Source organism: Neolamprologus brichardi, chromosome 5 (genome assembly GCF_056152115.1).
Source record: "Neolamprologus brichardi isolate AB-2024 chromosome 5, ASM5615211v1, whole genome shotgun sequence".
Lineage (NCBI taxonomy): Eukaryota > Metazoa > Chordata > Actinopteri > Cichliformes > Cichlidae > Neolamprologus > Neolamprologus brichardi.
In genome coordinates this window covers 32,352,972-32,372,739 of record NC_142108.1, presented here as the reverse complement: position 1 = coordinate 32,372,739, position 19,768 = coordinate 32,352,972, and the positions used below count along the sequence as shown (strand labels likewise).

The following is a 19,768-nucleotide window of genomic DNA, read 5'->3' as shown; positions in this document are numbered from 1 at the left end:
AAATTTCACACCCAAGGCTCAGCTCTCGCGGCCTGGTAGCAAATGACTCACAGACTGGTCCGTGGCCTGGGGGTTGAGGACCGCTGCCTTATAGGACAATTAACTACTAGTTCTTTTCTAATAATGTGTCACTGAAGTATAGATCATGACTGTTGCTGGTTATTTCCTGTCATGTTTAAAAGCTGAGGCTCACATTACTCTGTTGAACCATTCAGTCCTCAGCTCCATTGAAAACGAATCCTTCATGCTTTTTTCAGTTTTATTATCCTATAGTGTAAAAACGTCAAAAAAAATTTCTATATATTTCTACACTTTTCCATTGATATTACATTAATCCAGACAATGTTATAACAATGCAAAATGCAAACAATGCATTAGTTGTATGGCATCCTTATATGCTCTGTTGTTTGTGTTACCCCAGAACTCTAAATAGAAACATATTATAAATATAATAAAAACATAATACAAATTTGATTTGTCACAGTTGCCTTGTTTATTTATGTGAAAAATACAAATTTTGTTTATAAACATCTAAAAGAACCAGCTCGAATAACCTGTAAAGGATGTAATCATGCTCAGTTTTACTTTAATATACCAATTTATTTATAAATCTTACAAAAACTATGGAAAAGTCTGCACTTCACAGACAGCTGACTGAAAGCACGTCACACTCAGTGAACAAATTTCCTTCGTGAGTGAAACACAGATGTCTGCTGTGGTTTTGTGATGTCCCATTTTCATATAGCATAAAACCAAATGTATGTTTTTTTAGATCCTGAACAAATCCATGAGAAAATCTGAAAGACCCAGGAGGCTGCTGCTACAACTTTAATTCATGTGAACTAATTTAAACCGAACTCCTGCTGGAAGGAACAAAATATGAAGAACAAAATAACTGAAAATGAAACCTGACACTGTACAAACACAGATCAGTCTAATGTGCTGTGCCTAAAGCTCATCGATAAAAACATTCTCATGAACATCTCCAGCATGTTTCTAGCTCATATCCATGCTCTCTGTGGCTCCTATACCCCCACCATCCCCTCCTTTGATGCTCTGGTAGATAGACGCCATGTCAGTGCTGGTTTTGATTTGATTGGCAAATTCGGCCATGCTGGGGCTTCTTTCCACCTCAGGCACAGCCAGCAGGGCGGCGACAGCGCGCATGGCCGAGCGCCGCAGCTCCTCCTGCTTTTCAAACTCCTGCTTCACAGAACCGGCCTTCACCTGCAGGTGGAGGAAGGAGACGGAGACTTCATCTCAAGGCAGAGGGAAACTCAAGGTTACAACTCCAGGTTTGTAAAGATCTCTGTGTATTTCACCTTTAAACTATAAAAACAAAGCTTCGTAGAGAGTAAGGATGCAGTTTTTATAAATAATTTCTTCTAAGTTGTGTTTAAGTGACCATCAACTTCAATCCATGCAGTTTTTTTTTTATTTTCTGAATCATAATGTTTTAATGAAGTGTTGATTTCTAAGACTGTGTGTCTGCTTGAGTACTTTGGTGGTGACGGTCGCTTTAAGTGGTTCCACCAGCCTGTCCAGTCTCTGGAGAACAGCAGCAGGACACAGAGAGACCAGTCTGGCCAGCATCAGGAAGGTCAACATCTGCACAGTGATATTAAAAACAAGGAGAAAATGATCAACAATAAATCATTATTTTCTGATTGCTGGTGCTACTGAACACCCCAGAAATCATTCCACAGGACAGAAGGTAAAGAGGTGGATCATTTTTACTTTAACTATTTTTCCACCCACTCTGATATCATAGTGGTCTTTGAGTCCTTCCTCTACATGATCCAGGAACTGCAGGATGTCCAGCCCCTCCAGGCAGCTGTCCAGAAGACTGTACATGCACTCAAATGCAGCTTTACGCACATCCAACCCATCGTCAACAGTGTGCTTGAACGGACCCATCTCCACCTGCAGCACACGAACAGTAAAGCGTCTGCACAGAGCATGAACAGAAACGCCTGCTGCTTCTAAATCAGCGAACTCACTTCTCTGATCAGGTCCTTCCTGATCTGGGTCTCCTTGTAGAGGTGAGGCAGCACTCTTCCCAGGAGACCGCGGATCAGAGACGGTTTGTTATGAGCTGCTGAGTTAAACATTACCAAGGCGATACGTCGCACATTGATGTCCTCGTCCTGCAGGGTCTTCAGGAAGTCACCTGTCACACAGAGATGACATCACAGCTTTTTCTTTTTCAGAGCCTCATCTGGGTTTTTATATTTGAGTCAGCATTAGACTTCAGTTTATATTTAAGATTAAATGAACATTTGTTTTGGTTTTTAAGTGGGATCATATCAGGAACTTATCTGTAGTCAGTGTATCACTTATCTGTCAACACATCCAAGCATCAACCTGTGGGGTGAAAAATGCTACCAACAAAGAAGGGGGGAAACTGCAGTTCCTATAATGGCCACACGGGTTTGAGACAAATGAGAAGACTCCACTCAGGCAAGTCTGCTGGACCAGACAGGGTGAGTCCTCGTGTTCTCAAGGCCTGTGTATAAACTGTTCATGATGAGTTTGAGTTCGCGGACAGTCCTGGTGCTGTGGAAGACATCTGTCCCAGTGGCCCCCAGGATTACAGACCCTTGGAAAGTCTCATCCTTGACCTGCTATGAGCTACAGTCAGGCCACATCAGGATCCCCTTCATTTCGCTTACCAGCCCTGCGTCGCAGCAGAGGACTCCATTCATCTACCTGCTCAACTGTGCAGAATCCTCTGCAGCTCAACGTGACAAAAACCAAAGAATTGATTGTGGACTTTATGGGGATCAGGAAACCTGTTTCAATCCAGGAGGACAAAGTGGAGGACTATAAATACCTCAGAATAAACGTTGATAAGAACCAACAGTTTCTCTTCTTGCTTTTATGTTTCTTTTAAGTGTACAGCGACCTTGAGTGTTTTGAAAGGCGCTTTCAAATAAAATGTATTATTATTATTATTATTATAAGCTGGACTGGGCTAAAAACACCACTACACTCTACCAGAAGACTGGAGTTGTCTCTATTTTCTGAGGTGGCTGAGGCCTTTTAACATCTGAAGGACAATGCTCAGGATTTTCCACAGTGGCCAGCGCCATCCTCTATGCCGTTGCATGCTGGGACAGCAGGCTGAGGAACAACTTATTCTATGCTGTTCTTACTGTCTTGGGGACACTGTAACCACATAATTTCCTCGGGGATTAATAAAGTATTCTGATTGAGGCTGGCTTGAAAGGCGAGTCAATCTGATTATGAGACATGTTATACTATGTGTAATGATACTACAAGCCTGTATTTCAATGCAGTGTGATTCTTCAGGAATTGAAAGGGAGAGCATACATCTACAATGAGTGATGTTACATCTGACAGCAACGACCTGTATCACGTGACCAAAGATAAATGAGGCTTGTTTCTCTGACATGAGATCACTGCCTCGAGCTGTTGAAAAGATGCAGGAATTTTAAGTTTCTGTGTGAACTGGATCTGACGTGACTCTGAGGATCATCACAAGCTTGCAAGGAGATTATAAGAACATTATGGAGCCAACAAGGTGAAAAATATCCGCAGTTAGGGAGCATTTAGACATGATATCTCCTAATAATGACACACATCTTCTCAAATCAATCTCAGAGAGGATGGTTGGTTAGAGGTGTCTGTGTGTATAGCAAAAATAAAATACAGAACCTGATATCCGCTGGTATGCACCCCACGTGTATTATCACAGCTGGGCTGCTGTACATCGAATGAACAGTAGATGTCATTACTTCAAAATGAGCAATAGTTCGGAAAAATTCGACACATTCATGGAGCTTCATCGCACCATCACCATCTACAAGTGTTCCAGTCCACCCATTGGACCAGGTCAGCAATTAAAGTTTTAGGTTTAGAATTTTTTCATTGCTCTAACTTGCTTTCACGCAGCCTTTTCCAAAGGGAAACGCCAGAATTGCTCGGCTACCTCTGCAAATCTGCATATGTGAGCCATTAACGTTTCACCATGAAACTGAATCTTAGAAAAATGTTCCCACTTTGCGTTCCGTGTTAATGTAAAAAGATGAAGAGTAATGATGTAACATGGGATGCAAATACTTTTTTAACTGTTCATCTTACCTATGCAGTCTTTCAGCAGTGAATCTATGGGTGCCGGGTGGTCAATGATAGTGAACTTGATGGCCGTTACCACGGTGCTGCGAGCTAAAGGAGAACCTGTGGAGACAATGTAACAAAAAATAAAGATTTTTGTATATATTTTTTTTCTCATTCATATTGAAGCCATATTAATACAAAATGTCAAGACCATGTACAGAAACAGAGATCGACCATGAAGATGTTAATCCTGTATTATTTGTTGCATCTGGTTTTAAGTTGTACAAAACAGAAAACTGACATAAAAAACAAAAGTATAAAATAGTTTTTAAATATCATCCTACCAGTTTTAAGTTGTTGTTTAAGTCGAGGCAGAAGTGCTGCCGGATTGACTAAAGTGAGTTTTCCCAAACATTCAGCCACCAGGTTCCTGGTGCCCTCCTCCTGACACTCGCAGTTCTGAAACAGCAAGGCCCACACAGACTCTACATGGGGCGAGAGACTGGAGGCTGGACAGACGCTGAACAAAGAGAGAGAGGAGGAAGGAAGGAAACTTTAAGAAAACTTATTTTATTCAACATCTCATGCAAAGTTTGTTGCAAAGTTTTTTGGCAAAATCTATCATTTTTATCAGCTTAAATATTAAACTGTTACTGCAAAATTCACACTTAAACTGCAGTGAACTCATAAATGATGCTTTTCAATGATCACCTGCTTCAGAGAACAACAACAGATTATGGTGAAGTAAATGCACACACACACATTTAGCCAAACATTCAACACACCTGATGACTTCTTTGAGGGAGTGAAGGAGCAGGTACTGTCTGCGTGGCTGGGCTGAGATCTCCTTCAGGAGGAAGGGCAGGTAATCGCTCAGGCAGCCGACGGCCATGCTGCCTAAAGCGCAGGAGGCTGCCGTCTTCACCTGAAATCACAAACAAGATGTCCACACAGTCGGCTGTCTGAGCTTATTTAACCTTTGTCGCCTTCATTCATCGACTGAACTAACCCACTCTACTCTCCACACAGTTTGCTCCACAGAGCTAAAGCAACATCTCATTCTGAAGGATCTTTTTTACTGATTGTCAGATCTCTAAATCTTCTTTAAGCTCTGTTTTCACATCTCCTAATGTTTCTGGCTGTTGTGAAACAACTATCAGACACTGAAGAAGCACTTAAGTAGTAAAACAAACAACTGGCACTGATATCAAAGCAGTAAAAGGGTAAAAAACTAAAGTGACTTTTTGACTAATTAGGTTTCAATATCAAGGAAATGTAACTGTGATGTGGGGGGGGAAATCAGTTTATTAGTGTGAAACCTGAAGCTCTTCAGACAATCAAAGAAAAAAGAAATCTTTATTAAAACACTGGCACACAATCGGATTTGGAGAAGCTTTTCTTTTAACTAAAAGATACATTTATTCATTGTGAATGAAAAAATGTAAATATTCAGATATGGATAGTGTGTCCTACCTCTTCACTGGTGGAAGAGAAAGCCTCCAAGATGACTCCCTGCACCTCCTTACTTCCTCCCAGACTGCCCTTCCTCCCCACCTCCCCCAGACACAACAGGGCGAGGACACGAGCAGACTCTGGACAGCCGGGATTCTTCACCTGAGGAGAGGACAGGGCAGAACTCCAATGAGGTAAGTGTTAAAGTGATAACAGCAAAGAAAACAAAGGTAGATTAAAATCCATTGAAGCTGAAGCAGAGCACAAATACCAGACTCTCACACCTGCTGTATGAAGCCGGCCACAGTGCCAGGAGTCTCTTTGGGAGAAGCAGAGGACAGAGCAGCCACACAGCGAGCGACTGAGTGGTAGGACTGCCTGTGGACGATGCTGCCATCTGCAGAAGACTGAGATCTGTGAAACGGCTCCATGAGAGACTTCAGCAACTGACTGAGAGGAGAGAAGAGGAGAGGAGAGGAGAGGAGAGGATTATAATCCCGGGTGTAGTATTTGTGTTGATATGTTACTAACACTAAATGGACTGATCTGATTAAAACTTCCAGTTATAGTTTAACAAAGGTGCTGGAAAAATGTTCTGATTCATATCAAACAATATAATTAAAGATCTTTAAGAAAAATTACAGATAGAAATAGAAAATCTTGAGCAAACAGGAAGAGTGCAGATGGAAAACGTAGATCTGTCAGAGTAGAAGCATTTGCGCTGACCATTATTATATTATTCTGTAAAAAAAATATATCATACAAGAAAATAAGTGTACTGCAGTGATTGAGGCATTTCACCTCAACTGAATGTACGTCTGGTTTGGATCCAAGATCAAGCTTTGCCTGAACAAAAAGCATTTTCAGGTATATGGACAGTTTGTACACAAATGATAGAACATAATTAATCTGATGAAGGTCACATGGACTGAAATATACACACAGTCAGAGGAAGACACACTATACATCGTGCTCATATGTTAATCGGCAGTACAGGAACATCAAATCAAATCAAATCAAATCAAATCACTTTTATTGTCACATCACATGTGCAGGTACACTGGTACAGTACATGCGAGTGAAATTCTTGTGTGCGAGCTTCACAAGCAACAGAGTTGTGCAAAAATACAACAACATAAAACAAGCAAAATATAAGAATGGCTAAATCTGAGACTAATAAATATATGTACAATATATAATAGTATATGCATGACTGGATGTGTATACTAAATATGTTTTTCTACGTGTGTGTGTGTGTATACATATTTTACAAATTAAATACAGTAAGCAATAAAATAAAATATATAAAAATATACAGAGGTTGGCAGTTGGACATGTGCAAAACAGTGGCATTAATGTACAGTGTGGAGTGCATAACGTTGAAGTTCCAGTAGTGGAGGTGAGGTGTCTATGAAGTGTTCAGCAGTCTGATGGCCTGGTGGAAAAAGCTTCTCTCAGTCTGCTGGTTCGGGACCGGATGCTGCAGAACCTCCTTCCTGATGGAAGTAGTCTGAACAGTTTATGGCTGGGGTGACTGGAGTCCTTGATGATCCTCCCCGCTTTCCTCAGGCACCGGTTCCTGTAGATGTCCCTCCAGGACATCTACAGTCATCAACATGACTTGCTGATGCAATGTTGGGTTAGTTGAGGCTAACCAGGTCACTTGTGGTCATGATTAACATGTTTTAAACAAGACTTTAGCAGCTTGTGAGTGCAGAGTCTGACTTTTATCTGACAAACCTTCAGGGGAAAACTCAGACAGGCAGACTTGCTTTTCTGCCACTTTAAATAGAAGATGTTATCAGGTCGTGTCTTTCTCCTGGTTTGGTTTAATTATCTCAAAGTCAACACAGAACAAACCGACTCAGGCTTATTTTCTCAGACCAGACAAACTTCTCCAGAGCCAGAGAAGACATTACACAGCAGACTGAGTATTCCTCCCTCTGAATACTGAACTGATATTTATCTGTAAAAACTTTGGAGTTCCCCTGCAGATGGTAATTACATGAATATTCATTTCTTGGAGATAACAAAGCAGACCTGACTCAGCTGTGACTCACACCGACGTCTACACCCAGGGGATGTGATTTAATGTGGACTCCTGGGAATCTGATGGTGTTTCAATCAGCTGTTTCATATTCTTGCTGTCTAATAATATAAAATAATGACTTCGAATCACTTAAACACATTTGAACTGTGGCTTTTGGAAGGTTTTCATGGCATTTGATGAGATAACTACTGTTTACATGCCTGAGGGAAACACTGAAATGATGCACTGCTGCGCTTTTAAAAATGTGGGCTAAATTAAAGGCTTTCCAACAACTATTTAAAAACATTTGATTCATATCAGTGATTAAAATTCATTATAGTTCAACGAAAACATTATAAATAAGCCATTACCAATAATCCTCAGCACTAAACAGCTTTCCCACTCGAAAACTGTTGATCTGTCCAGTGTTATTAGGATATCTGACCCAAAGAGATTCACAACCACATCCTATCTCACCTGTAGCTCAGATTACTGGTTTTGGACAGCACCAGTGCTTGCAAGTACTCGAGTATTGCTTCCAGAGTGCTACCCTGCAGGAGCGGTGAATGGATGAGTCTGAAGACTCCCGGCAGAACAGACGAGCTGATCTTAGCCAGAGTCGAGGGGTAGGCTTTGGCCGTACCGGTCAGCAAGGTGATGGACACCTAAACAGAGGCAAACTACAGGTAGATTCAACCACAACATGTTTCATGTGTCCAACAATGTCTGCAGGCAACATCCTGTTTTAAGGAAAGCTGACTCAGCGGCCCGTGAACTTTTGAGTCACGCAGCTACGCTGACAGAGAACAAGGAGAAAAAATCTAAATAAAAATCAAAATGAGCAGAATAAGATCCCAGCTTTCCACCAACACATGTAATCATGTTAAACTTTATGTTTGATATTCCTTAACCCACTTCATAAATGTATATGTTTTTCTTGGTGTGAACTATATGATGGAACAAAAAGAACCACCTCCAAAAATCTGCAATTACACATTTTTTTACCATAATATGACATAAAATAGGCACATTCCTGCTTTCTAAAAGGCAATCTGAAAAAGTAAAACTTCCTGTCACTGTCTGTCTTTCCAAGTTCAAATGTCATGCACATGCACGTTGATTCATTTATGAAGAAAATTTATATTCTATAGATTTAATTTTTGACCTGATTCATGTGCATGTTCGGTTCAGTGCCTGTACCTGTGAAACATGCATGTCACTCTCATCCACCAGAGTAGGAAGTTCGCTCAGCACGGGCTCCAGGGCTGCAGGTTTAATGCTGGCAGCGTGATGAGTGACCAGCGCCGTCAGACACGCCAGCGTCCCGAGCTTCAACGCCCGCTGATTCTTCCTCAAGAAAGATCCCAGCACAGAGAGCGCTTCTTGCAGGATGGGTGACATGTCGATCTGTAGAAAAGGACAGGAAGTTACTAAAATCTTTCAAAGTAAATAATGTGTTTAAAAAACAAAACGAAAGTCATAATAAACCTTTAACGGAGAGGCAGCGATGAGGCTGATGGTCCTAACTGCTGTTAGTCTTGTGATCTCATTCTTTAATCTCTCCAGAAAGATCGCCAAGACTGCCTGAACTTCTGCCCTCAGGTGGTCACCAAGGTGACAAACAATGTGACCCATACAGGAAATCGCTCGTTCTTTTACTTCCTGGTCGATGTCTGTTGCTTTGAGCCGCTTCATCGTTACAGAAAACACCTTTGGGAAAAATACATAAATTAAAATGATAAAGAAAAGGTAGAACCTGTTCCACTCATCAGGAAAGCCTTGTGAAGGCACCAGCACAGTATGAACCAGCGATGTCAGAGACCATGAAGAGGGAGCAGTCACAGAACCTTTTGATCACAGTTTGTTTCAGATGTTTTAAAAATCTATAATTCTGTAGAAATACTTTGATTCAGGAAGCAGGAAAGCACCGGAAAAGTCATGTTTGTTCATTTTCCTTAGACAAATCACAGTATTTAACCTGCATTCACAGTCGTTTTTCATTAATTCTTTGCTCCCACAACTTTAATTTTCATTAAAAATGATAAATAGACAGGATGCTATGGAGCACAATTAAATGAAACCGCCTCAGACCAGAAAACAAAACAGTCCTGAGCCATTTCACCTCTTTAACGAACGGTTTAGGGTCAAATCCTCCTGCTTGTCCCTGCGGTCTCATCACTTTGACCAGGTGCTGGATGACCAGCAGAGCCTCTGAGGTGATTTTATAGAACGTGTCCTCAATGCATGCAATCACTGGGGGCAGCAGCACCTGCAGGGGTCACAGCACAAGTTAGTCTTTACATTCTCATTATTGTTGAAAAATTTAGTGATTCAACTATTTAAAGATGCAGATCCCCCGAGTCATTATGAGAGGCAGCATACAAGTTTCAAGACAAAGCCTTAAAAGACGTTTTTGAAACCTGCATGTGTGGCTGAAAGGCCTGAGGAGGGTGGGAGAGGAGCAGGACGTTGAAGAAGGAGAGCGCATCGATCCTCATGGTGGACAGGGTGGATTTGTCTGTCAGGGAGAAGACGACGCCTGCAGGAAGGAGGGGAGAGGAACAGAAAGGAAAAAAGATAGAAAGAGTGGGAGTAAGGAGCAAAAATACAGCAGCTGAAGTGAAAGAAAAGCTACTGGGAGACTGAGGAACAGCCGGTTGTAGGAAATGTGTGAGTTTTAGATCTTAAAGATCTTTAAGATCTCCCTTAAAGTCTATGTGACTTTGCTGAAAAGAGACTGAAAGTTTCTGACCAGTTTGACGGTTAAGAATTAATTTGTAATGCATGTGTGTGTGTGTGTGTGTGTGTTCCTGTCTAGCTATCTTTGTGAGGACCGAAATCTGCATTCTACTATACTTGTGAGAACCAACAGTCATTTGTGAGGACACACAACCCGGTCCTTACAAATTTGAAGGCATTTAAAGGCATTTTTGGTTAGGTTTAGGGTAAGGGTTAGGGTTAGGCAATCATTTTTACTGGTTAGGGTTAGGGTAAGGGGCTAGGGAAAGCATTATGTCAATGAAGGACCTCACTAAGATAGTTGAACGGGGTTGTGTGTGTGTATGTGTGTATGTGTGTAGGTGTGTGCCTACCAGGTATCAGGGCAGGTATATGCTCTTCCAGGGATCCCGGTACAGTGTGAGCCAGCTCAGTGAGGAGACAGAAGCAACCCTGTCGGGATTTGATGCTCTTCTCCTTCAGCTGTCTGTGGAGGGCCTTCACAGTCGCCGGCACCTGGACGCACAAATCGCCGCACAATTTATTTCTGCAATTCATATTTACGAGACCCTCAGCAGAACTAGAAGACTGCAACATCTTAGATATGGACACGTTTGTTTAAAGGCGGAGGACAGAAAGTGAAGGGTCTATTTAGGCTCATATATGGGATAAGCATGCAGGCATTTGGAATTGTAAATCATAGAGAGCTACTCTGATGGAGTCCAAGAATAAAAATATGATGCTAGAAATGATCAAAGATCAGCTGATTTGCCTGGACTGTTAGGTAGTCTCGACTCTGCAGCCTGCCTCAATTAAATACCAAACATCTTTGAACATTAGGTAAGTCAATGACACCTTTAAAAATTAAATTTTAACTTATCTACTTTTCAGCTCTACTTGTGAAACTCAATTAAACTCCATCCAAAAACTTCTCAGCACCTGTTTTTTCAGCAAGGCGACTGCCGGCTCCTCCTCTCTTCTCACCCCGGGATCTGAACCAGACACGATGAGGCTGTGGTGACTCGATGCCACCCGTGTTTGTCTCAGCAACGTCGAAAAAGCAGTGAAGACGTCGGCCCTGACGTTCTCCTCGCGCTCCTTGAATCGTGCCAGCAGAGCGGGGCAGATGGAGGAGTAGAAGGAGAGCAGGAGGTCCAGACGCGTGCTGATCAACGCCTCCAGACACTTGATGGAAGAGCGCCGCACCTTCCAGCTCATGTCATCGTCATCACTGTACTCGTCGTCGGACTCTGAGTGAAGTCGTGAAACGAGAATAAACTCGATTTGCTTCATACAGGTGACGGATGGAAGACAGCAAAACTCAAAAGATCTCACATTTTGTTGTGTGAAGTTTGTAATAGTTTGAAGAACTCAGACTCAATCTGAACAAAAACATCCGCTTTTGTTGAAAAGTTAAATAACTTCTTTTTAAATCAGACAAACTCACGTAAAGAATACAGGTACAAAAATCATCCATATGCAGCCTAAATGTCTTTAACTTCAGTGTTTTTAATGTAGTCTGTGTGCAGACGAACATTTCATGCTTCGATGTCAGTTATAAAGACCTATAAAGACTGATATTTATGTTTTAAAATACATATGAAAGTGTAAACACCACCATAGAGGCCTATTTGGGAACCAAGAAAACAACATTAAAGAACAAAGGTTGTCCTGCTGTGATGTCAGCTGCAGGTAAGGACCGTTGTTCTCTCTGAGCTCTCATTTGTTCACATTTTCACGCCACTGAAAACGGCCAAATGATCAGTTATCATTTGTCCGTTTGAATGTAACCATGGATGTACAGATCGTAATCGCTGGATTAATTCAAAACTAGACACCTAAAACATGATGATTGATCACCATCATGTTCTGTATGTTCCTGTTATTTGCTTCCTGTTAATAGTTTTTCTGCTACATTTCTATTCACAGACACACAGATCTCACACACCTTCCTCAAGCTCATCATCTATGTCCATTCTATCTTCATCCTCCTCCTCGTTGTCATCGTAGTTGTAGTTGGGGTCAAAGGTCATAAACTTAAGACAAAGCTGAGTCACTGTGGCAATGTGAGGCGACATCTCCTTTGGACACCTGCCAATCAGGAAGTAACAGAAAGAGCGACAGTAAGGACGTGAAGTGTGGGTATGTACGTCTGTGGGTCATGCTGAGGGGACAATGACCTGTTTACAACATGGACTGAACAGAGCTCCCAATAGTGCAGAGCTTCCCAAAGTGTGGGGCCATTGCAGGGGGGGGGGGCGCGGTATGAAAAGGGGGGGAAAAAAACAAAACGCTTGGACACTGCTAGCACGGGCGCCTCCACAAACGCAAAGCAGGAGATGAAGCATCGCTGAATATGTTTCCAAACCAACTTCATTCTAAGCCAAAGACTAGAAAGTATGGGGAAGCAAATCTTCCCTTTGGCTTCACCTGCACAAGTGCCGAGGTAGGTCTCCCTGCAGGATTGCTTTTCCCTGCGTCGGGAGCAGCGCTGGGCTGTTCAAATCACGGACTAACAGGATCCCACAGTTGTTTATGTTTTTAAAACCATTTTGCACAGAGAGGCATTTTTTGAAAAATGTATTGACAGCAATGTTGAATATTATTACACATGAAAAAAAAAAACAACTACACGTAAAATAATCACATCGTGACGCCTCTGCCTTTGTAAATAGAGAGACAGTAACTGTGTGTGTATGTGTAAGTGTGTAAAACCTGCAGATAGTAAGATTAACAGTATTTTGTCTCTATCATTCTGCAGTTCATCTCATGTAAACAATAACGTGCGCACAATGTGACGTGAAAAAAGGAACATACCTTTGACATTGCGTGACGAACTCTATTCCTCGTCCACACGTAAACACAAAAAAGGAGTTTTAAAAAATCTCCATTCTCGGTGATTCGAAACGCCGTTTCGAATCACAGCTGCGTTTTCAAAAGTACCCGTGTAGGTGTGGACGTAGCGTAAAAGAGTTAGTAGTTTATTTTATTACTACCTGTAATTTATTGCAGTTTACTTGTATTTGCTTAATTGTTTACTAAATGTTTGAGGTGTGAAATGGAGCAAAATATGGGTGTGTGTGGTTGGAGGATGTGTGCGTGAGAAGGGGGGGGGGGCATTTTCCTTGTAAAGCAAAGGGGGGCCTAGCAAAAAAAGTTTGGGAAACACTGCTATAGTGAATGTATATAAAGACTTGCTTCAAGGTAACAATTAGAACAGGGTTAGGTCTGTAGAGCTTCTGGTTATAGTCAGTGTAACTCTTATTGCCCCCTAAAGTGATGGAAACGTGACTTTGTGTGTACCTGCGTATAAAAGCTTCAAAGGCCTGGAAACAATACTCTCTCAGCTCATCATCTTCTACTCCGGTGAACTTTACCACCATTGGGATCAACTTCTCTAAATGTTCACCTACAAACCACAAAAAATGGGAAAAGAATCTACACTTTAGATGTTTTTCTTCACTAAATGACACAACAATGCATGAAGAACCACAGTTTAAAAAGATCCACGAGTCTGCAGCCATGTGGGGGCTTCATACAGTGCAAGGGCACCAGATGAAGGGCCAAGAGCCGACTTCCCCCTACTGGGAAAGTTGGAGGAAAGTTATCATCTTAGCTATCAGTGCTAAATTGAATTCTAGATCATCTGAAAGTCATTTACATGTCTGAGTGTGGACCAAACATTTGCTACATTAGTGAAACTAAGAAGATTTATTCTCAGCTTTCTATAAAAAACAGAATACAGGAGCGCTGGACTATCAACATCTGAAACCTTTCAGGAGACCAGTCACTGTCCTACTAGTTTGTTTCCCCATTCAGCTCTGAAGGCGGCATAAACACAGCATCAGCTCACCGACTCGATGGCCGCCCTGACGACTAATGGTTGCCAGGCACTGGATGTATGTCCTTGTCATTGATGTGGGCGGACCCTTGGCCAGCTCTTTCATCAGGTGTTCTGTCAGTTGGGAGAAGAGGGCAGAGCTGCAGCAGGGCACCAGGTGACCGAGAGCTAAGATGGAGCGCTTCCTGACCGCCATTCTGGGGCTGGTTAACTGCAGCATCCAAATGACGAATGAACGAAGAAACATTAACGAGCAGATAAAGGGACAAATGAGTAAAAATACAATCAAATAAACTGTACAACAAAATGAATGAAAGTCATCATAAAGCTGTTAAAGCATACAGTAAATATACTGAAAGCAATGTGAAATGAGAGAAAGTGATGTGCACGATTCTTATAAAAACGGCTTTCTTATAATAATGTGAAAAATATCCTGTTAGCTTAAGTATACTAATAATTATGTCTAAAAACAGATGACAGTGATTTTTTGGGTTGTCATGGTAGCACTACACTGTAAAACCACAGTTAACATTTGAGCGGCTGAGTGTTTCTCACCTGAGGCAGCAGGCTGGAGAGCAGAGAGCTGTGGAAACTGACCAGTGCACCACTCAGCCTGTGGGAAAAAAGCAAACAGTGAAAAGCTTAAAAGTTCAGCAACGTGTACCGTGTGTGTGTGTGTGTGTGTGTGTGTGTGTGTGTGTGTGTGTGTGTGTGTGTGTGTGTGTGTTTGAGCTGGTACTCTTCTAATGTGGGACAGTTATCACGTTTGGACCGAGATCTTGTTTTTACCTTCCCAACATGTCCGACAGGATGTCCAGGGCCTCTAACTGCACAGACACATCATCGTGTTTCCCCATGGCACCAATCAGCTGGGAGGTAATCTTCTTACACACGCTGCCTGTCAGAGTCACACCTGTTGATCCCAAAAACAAGGATGTTTAAACAACTTTGAGTTTTCACTGCCTTCAAATGATCAGACATCCTGATTTCAGCTCACATTAAGGACTGTAGTTGCTGAATAATTGTGACAATTAAGCCCAGATGGCAGCGAAGATGTGCAGAAATTAATGGTGAAAAAGTGAGAATTTACAATTATTGGTTATTATTTGGTGAAAACACAAATATGGCATGTTGTAGCTGTGTAGGTAATTTCAGACACTTTTCAGAAACTTATTAAAGTAAAATATGAATGACTGTCTACAATGTAAACTTTGCTTCTATGCCATGTATTATTGATGCTCTTCATACTCTCGAAGTTGCCCCTTTAACATAAGATGGAAATCCACCATTAAAAGCTGATGATCACGACGAGGAGACGGGTGGGAGGACAGTGAGCGCTCACCTGAGGATGTGAGTGGCAGCTCTGCGATCACGGTCTTCAGTCCCATGCTGGAAATGTCCCTCAGCTGCTCTTTGTCCGACGTCATGTTTGAACACAGCACGTCCACCATCGTCTCCACCTGGGGCTCCTTCACTTTGCTCACCAGAGGCGCCAGGCTTAAAAACAAACACACCAAGTTAAAAAATGTCATCATTTTGTATCAAACCACTATTGGTTTAAATAATTATGTGATAGAAATATGACCTGTAGTATCTAACCAAGCACTTTGCAAACACAAAAAGGTGTCTATCTAACACACAGCCTGCTACACAGACACCATCAATACTTTAAGTCCAGCAGAAATGAAGGTACCACTCTCATTTTAGTGCATTAACACTCTTATAGCTTGCCTTCAAGACCTTGAAAGGGACAAAATCATTGACCGCCTTACATATCACCGCCTTTACCCAGGGGATGCCATACACTGCATTTACAGACTTCCTAAGATCCACAAGGAAGCTGTCCCACTCAGACCCATTGTCAGTAGCATAAACTCAGCCACTTACAACATCTCGAAACACCTGCTACTGTCCTAGCACCTCTTGTGGGGAACACCCCACATCACATCAAGAACTCCACCGACTTCACCGACAAGGTCCAGAAACTTACCCTGGATCCAGATGAAACCATGGTGTCCTTTGATGTAGTCTCTCTCTTCACTTGCATACCCACCACGGAGGCAGTGGAGACTGTCAGAAAAACGACTACAAGAAGACAGCTCCTTGGAGGACAGGACCAACTTCACACCCGATCAGATTTGCACACTGTTAGACCTCTGCCTTACCACAACATACTTCAAATGCAACGAGGGTTTCTACAGACAAAAACATGGCTGCGCATCTGCTCTTATATAACTAGCATTAGCTTACAGCTTTAAGTGTTTAAGGTATGTGCTAACTAAAAATAAAGACAAGATGATAGTTTATTAAATTTTAATGAAATTTACAGTGAAGTTTAATAAACTCCTTGCCATCCTTGCTATCTAAAATATAACGGGACACCGGAGTAAATTCTCGAGCATCTCACACTTCTGATAATCAGCTGTCTGCTTGACGTTTATTCAGCTGTGTAAAAACTATAACTTTAATCTCAGCCAAACCGATTTACTCAGGAACAAATAAAATACTAAAAAAAAGCCAAACAATAACATTTTTAAGTTATCTAAGTGACTTATATATCATGTTTAACCTGAGTAGCGAAAGACAGCAGTGGGTTTGAAAACGATTTGCCCAGAGTCCGGTGTTCTCACGGCTCTAGTGAGCTTCGCCCCCGGCTAGCTATCGAGCTAGTGGGTAACAGACGTCGGAGCGCTTTTGAAAATATGTGGTGTCTTGATAAACTGAGCAGATATTTGAGGTTTACACAGCTACATTCTTGCCTGAAAATATGTTAAACATTTATTTTATGACCCAGAAAGAATAATAAGAGTAATATTAAAACTAACTAGCTGCCGCCATTGTTAGCAACTGAGCTGTGCTGCGCTATGAATTCTGGGACACAGCTACTTCTTCTTCGGGGTTTAACGGCAGCTGGCATCCTTGTACATGCAGTGCTGCCATCTTCTGTTTCAGTCCGTTATTACACTCTTAAATCCTACTACTTATTCCTGTGTCTTTTGGGATCTTACAAAGCTTCAAACGACGTGTCGACTATTAAATCAGTCGTCGACGATTTTGATAGTCGACGTAATCGTGGCTAGCTCATCCGAAACCCTGGCTGATTGGGACCCACACCCGCTTTCACACCTTGGCTCATGTGATTAGGTAGAGAATCATCAGCGGGTCCTTTGTCCCTCTTTGGGGCGAAACTCCCACTGGGTTTAAATCTGGGACTCTCCACCATTTGACCCTAGAACTGAAGAAGCTTCTCGGATGAAGGTGAAACGTCTTCAAGCAACTCAAAGAAGTCCAGACGCTTTTCTTTCCAAGCTCCTTAGACTACAATGACCTGGATGACTGAGAACCTTCACAGACATATTAACACTCTTATCCTTATGTAATTCAATTTCAATTCAGGTCAATTCTATTTTATTTATACAGCGCCAAATCACAACAACAGTCACCTCAAGGCGTTATATAATCTAAGGTAGACCCTACAATAATACATACTGAGAAAAACCCAACAACAACAACAATCATATGACCCCCTATGAGCAAGCACTTTGGTAACAGTGGGAGGCTCCCCGCTGAACTTTGATATAATGCTGTCACTTTCCATTACCTTTATTCAACAGACAAAAGTCTCCAGAAACAGACTTTCGAGTAAATGGGAGAAGATGATACAGTAAAACTTAAAATAGTCTATAACTCAAGGGTTAGGGAAAATGCAGCCCTCTGGTGGTTAAACCTAGTTAACCCTTCCACAGAGGATAGTTACAAAGAGGAATCCAAAAATAAATCTGGATAAATAAAATACAGTTTACATGAACTAAAGGGCCTGTGGTTGAAGCTAACCTTTGACCCCTGACCAGACTGTGGAGTTAAGGAAAGAAAACACACCAGGACACTGACTTCTGGCACCGGTTCACAGTGTGCGTACGAGTGTGATTTTTACCATTTCACAGCCAGGTTCTGCACCTCCCCATTCTTGTCTTCCAGCAGTTTGAGCAGCATGGTCACAACTCTTCTCTCGCTGTCCTCGTCCAGCTTAATGCTGTCCTTCTGCAGCTCCAGCATCAGGTCATTGGTGGCCATGAACCTGCACACACACACACACACACACACATAGAGACCAAAGTTAATAAACTGGCCTGTGAATCCTTTCAGTGATCCTTCTTTTCATTACTGCCTCAAAAAAGGGTCAAATAATGAATTAAGTGTCTAGATTTGTTTAGATGTCTATTTATTCTTTAATTATTAATCCCGATTTTCAATTGTAAATTTAATTAGATGCCTTTTCGCCACTTCTGTTACAATTGTGGTCTCTCAGTAAAGATGTGCACATTACTTGTCCAATAAATATTTAGCTCATCAATTCAATGACAACAAAGAGAAAGGTAGAGGTTGGTATTATTAAGTAATTCAAATCTATACTTGTGTTGTTGTTGGCTTATAGATGTGTTTATAACACTCAAAGAGTTATCAAAACATGTAAAACAGTTGCAGAATATACTTTTCTTGGTCATACAGTAAACCCAATATGTGTTCTCCAGTGTTAAAAACATCTCCAAAGATATTTTGCAATGTATTAAAAGATTTTTAAGACAAAATAAAACAATAACAAAAATCTCCAACATTCTTGAACCTACTGCTATCTACCTGGACAACAACGACAACACTTTATCAAAATATAAAACAATTTAGATCATGAATTTATCATGTTAGCAAACAAAAATCCCTACTTCCAATTTCTGAAATTGAGTATTTGATACTTTAAACAAATCACAACCGACACAGATATTTACAAACATATTTTGATAATGATTAAATTAGTCAATAATATTAATATAATATTTGGAGTTTTTTATGAAAACGTAACCTTGGTTAGGTAAAATTGTTACATCTATTTTTTGTTTTCAGGTAGAGAAAACTAATAAATGATGTGTCGATTAAATAAAAGTAATTAAGACTGTATAGAGGGCACTATTGTCTCCTGTGTGGTAAAATGGCACACACAAGTCGGGATTTTAAAAAAGTGTCATCTCACTGTGAGGGCTGGTCGCTGTTTCTTACCTGAAGTCTTTGTCAGTGGAGGTCATTTTCTCCAACAGGTTGGAGATGTGGTAAGACACACTCGACATCTTTCCACTGTTTAGGCTGTCACTCAGGCTGAGAAAAAGTTTTTTTTCTACGGTAAACTCAGAAAACTGGCCACCAGATTTAAGCCGACAACATGGCGAGGCTAAGGGGGGCAGAGAGGAGAGCTGACGGCCTGATGGAACCCGACACTCGGCGTGCCCGGACAAAAATAGACGGCAGGGAAAGTGGTTCAGCTTTGTGGCGCCGCCGTGTGGACACACGGAGTCCGACCGGCCATACGGAGGCGGTAATGTGCAGATAAACCGAGTTTCAACTCTTATTTTTACGCTAATTTGCCGAAAAAAAATCGGTTAGCATTAACCGTTTGGAGTTTTATCCCAACTTTATTGATAAACAAATTCAACAACAATTACAGTAGCCGTTTAGATTTTTTTCTCCTCAACTTTATTGATAACTCACACATGCAGCAACAGTTTGGGTTAAGTGTGTTCTTCACGTAACCACGTAATAATAACAACAACAACAATAATAATAATAATAATTATTATTATATTGAAGTTTGTGTGCGG

At 41.4% G+C, this 19,768-nt stretch overlaps 1 protein-coding gene across 1 annotated transcript; it reads right to left on the bottom strand.

The window, feature by feature from the left end:
* Positions 1–579: 579 nt before the first annotated feature.
* On the bottom strand, positions 580–19,595 carry cand2 (cullin-associated and neddylation-dissociated 2 (putative)). Its single transcript, XM_087841087.1, has 24 exons — positions 19,173–19,595; positions 18,055–18,198; positions 15,463–15,617; positions 14,910–15,033; positions 14,676–14,733; positions 14,133–14,331; positions 13,583–13,688; positions 12,228–12,370; positions 11,219–11,529; positions 10,654–10,795; positions 9,982–10,100; positions 9,684–9,830; positions 9,050–9,271; positions 8,762–8,968; positions 8,039–8,226; positions 5,817–5,982; positions 5,554–5,694; positions 4,866–5,005; positions 4,425–4,600; positions 4,105–4,200; positions 2,001–2,170; positions 1,759–1,923; positions 1,501–1,608; positions 580–1,227 (listed from the first exon to the last, which is right to left on the bottom strand). The coding sequence occupies exons 1-24, from the start codon at positions 19,238–19,240 to the stop codon at positions 997–999; spliced, it is 3,726 nt and encodes a 1,241-aa protein (XP_087697213.1). The 5' UTR covers positions 19,241–19,595; the 3' UTR covers positions 580–996.
* Between the last annotated feature and the right edge of the window lie 173 nt (positions 19,596–19,768).

Excerpts from the sequence above, each read along its gene's own strand:
- cand2 (XM_087841087.1), bottom strand. The coding sequence starts at position 19,240 with ATGTCGAGTGTGTCTTACCACATCTCCAACCTGTTGGAGAAAATGACC. Across the intron at positions 12,371-13,582 it reads TTTGAAGCTTTTATACGCAG|GTGTCCAAAGGAGATGTCGC; the intron begins GTACACACAAAG and ends CCTGATTGGCAG. Across the intron at positions 5,695-5,816 it reads TGGCCGGCTTCATACAGCAG|GTGAAGAATCCCGGCTGTCC; the intron begins GTGTGAGAGTCT and ends TCCTCTCCTCAG.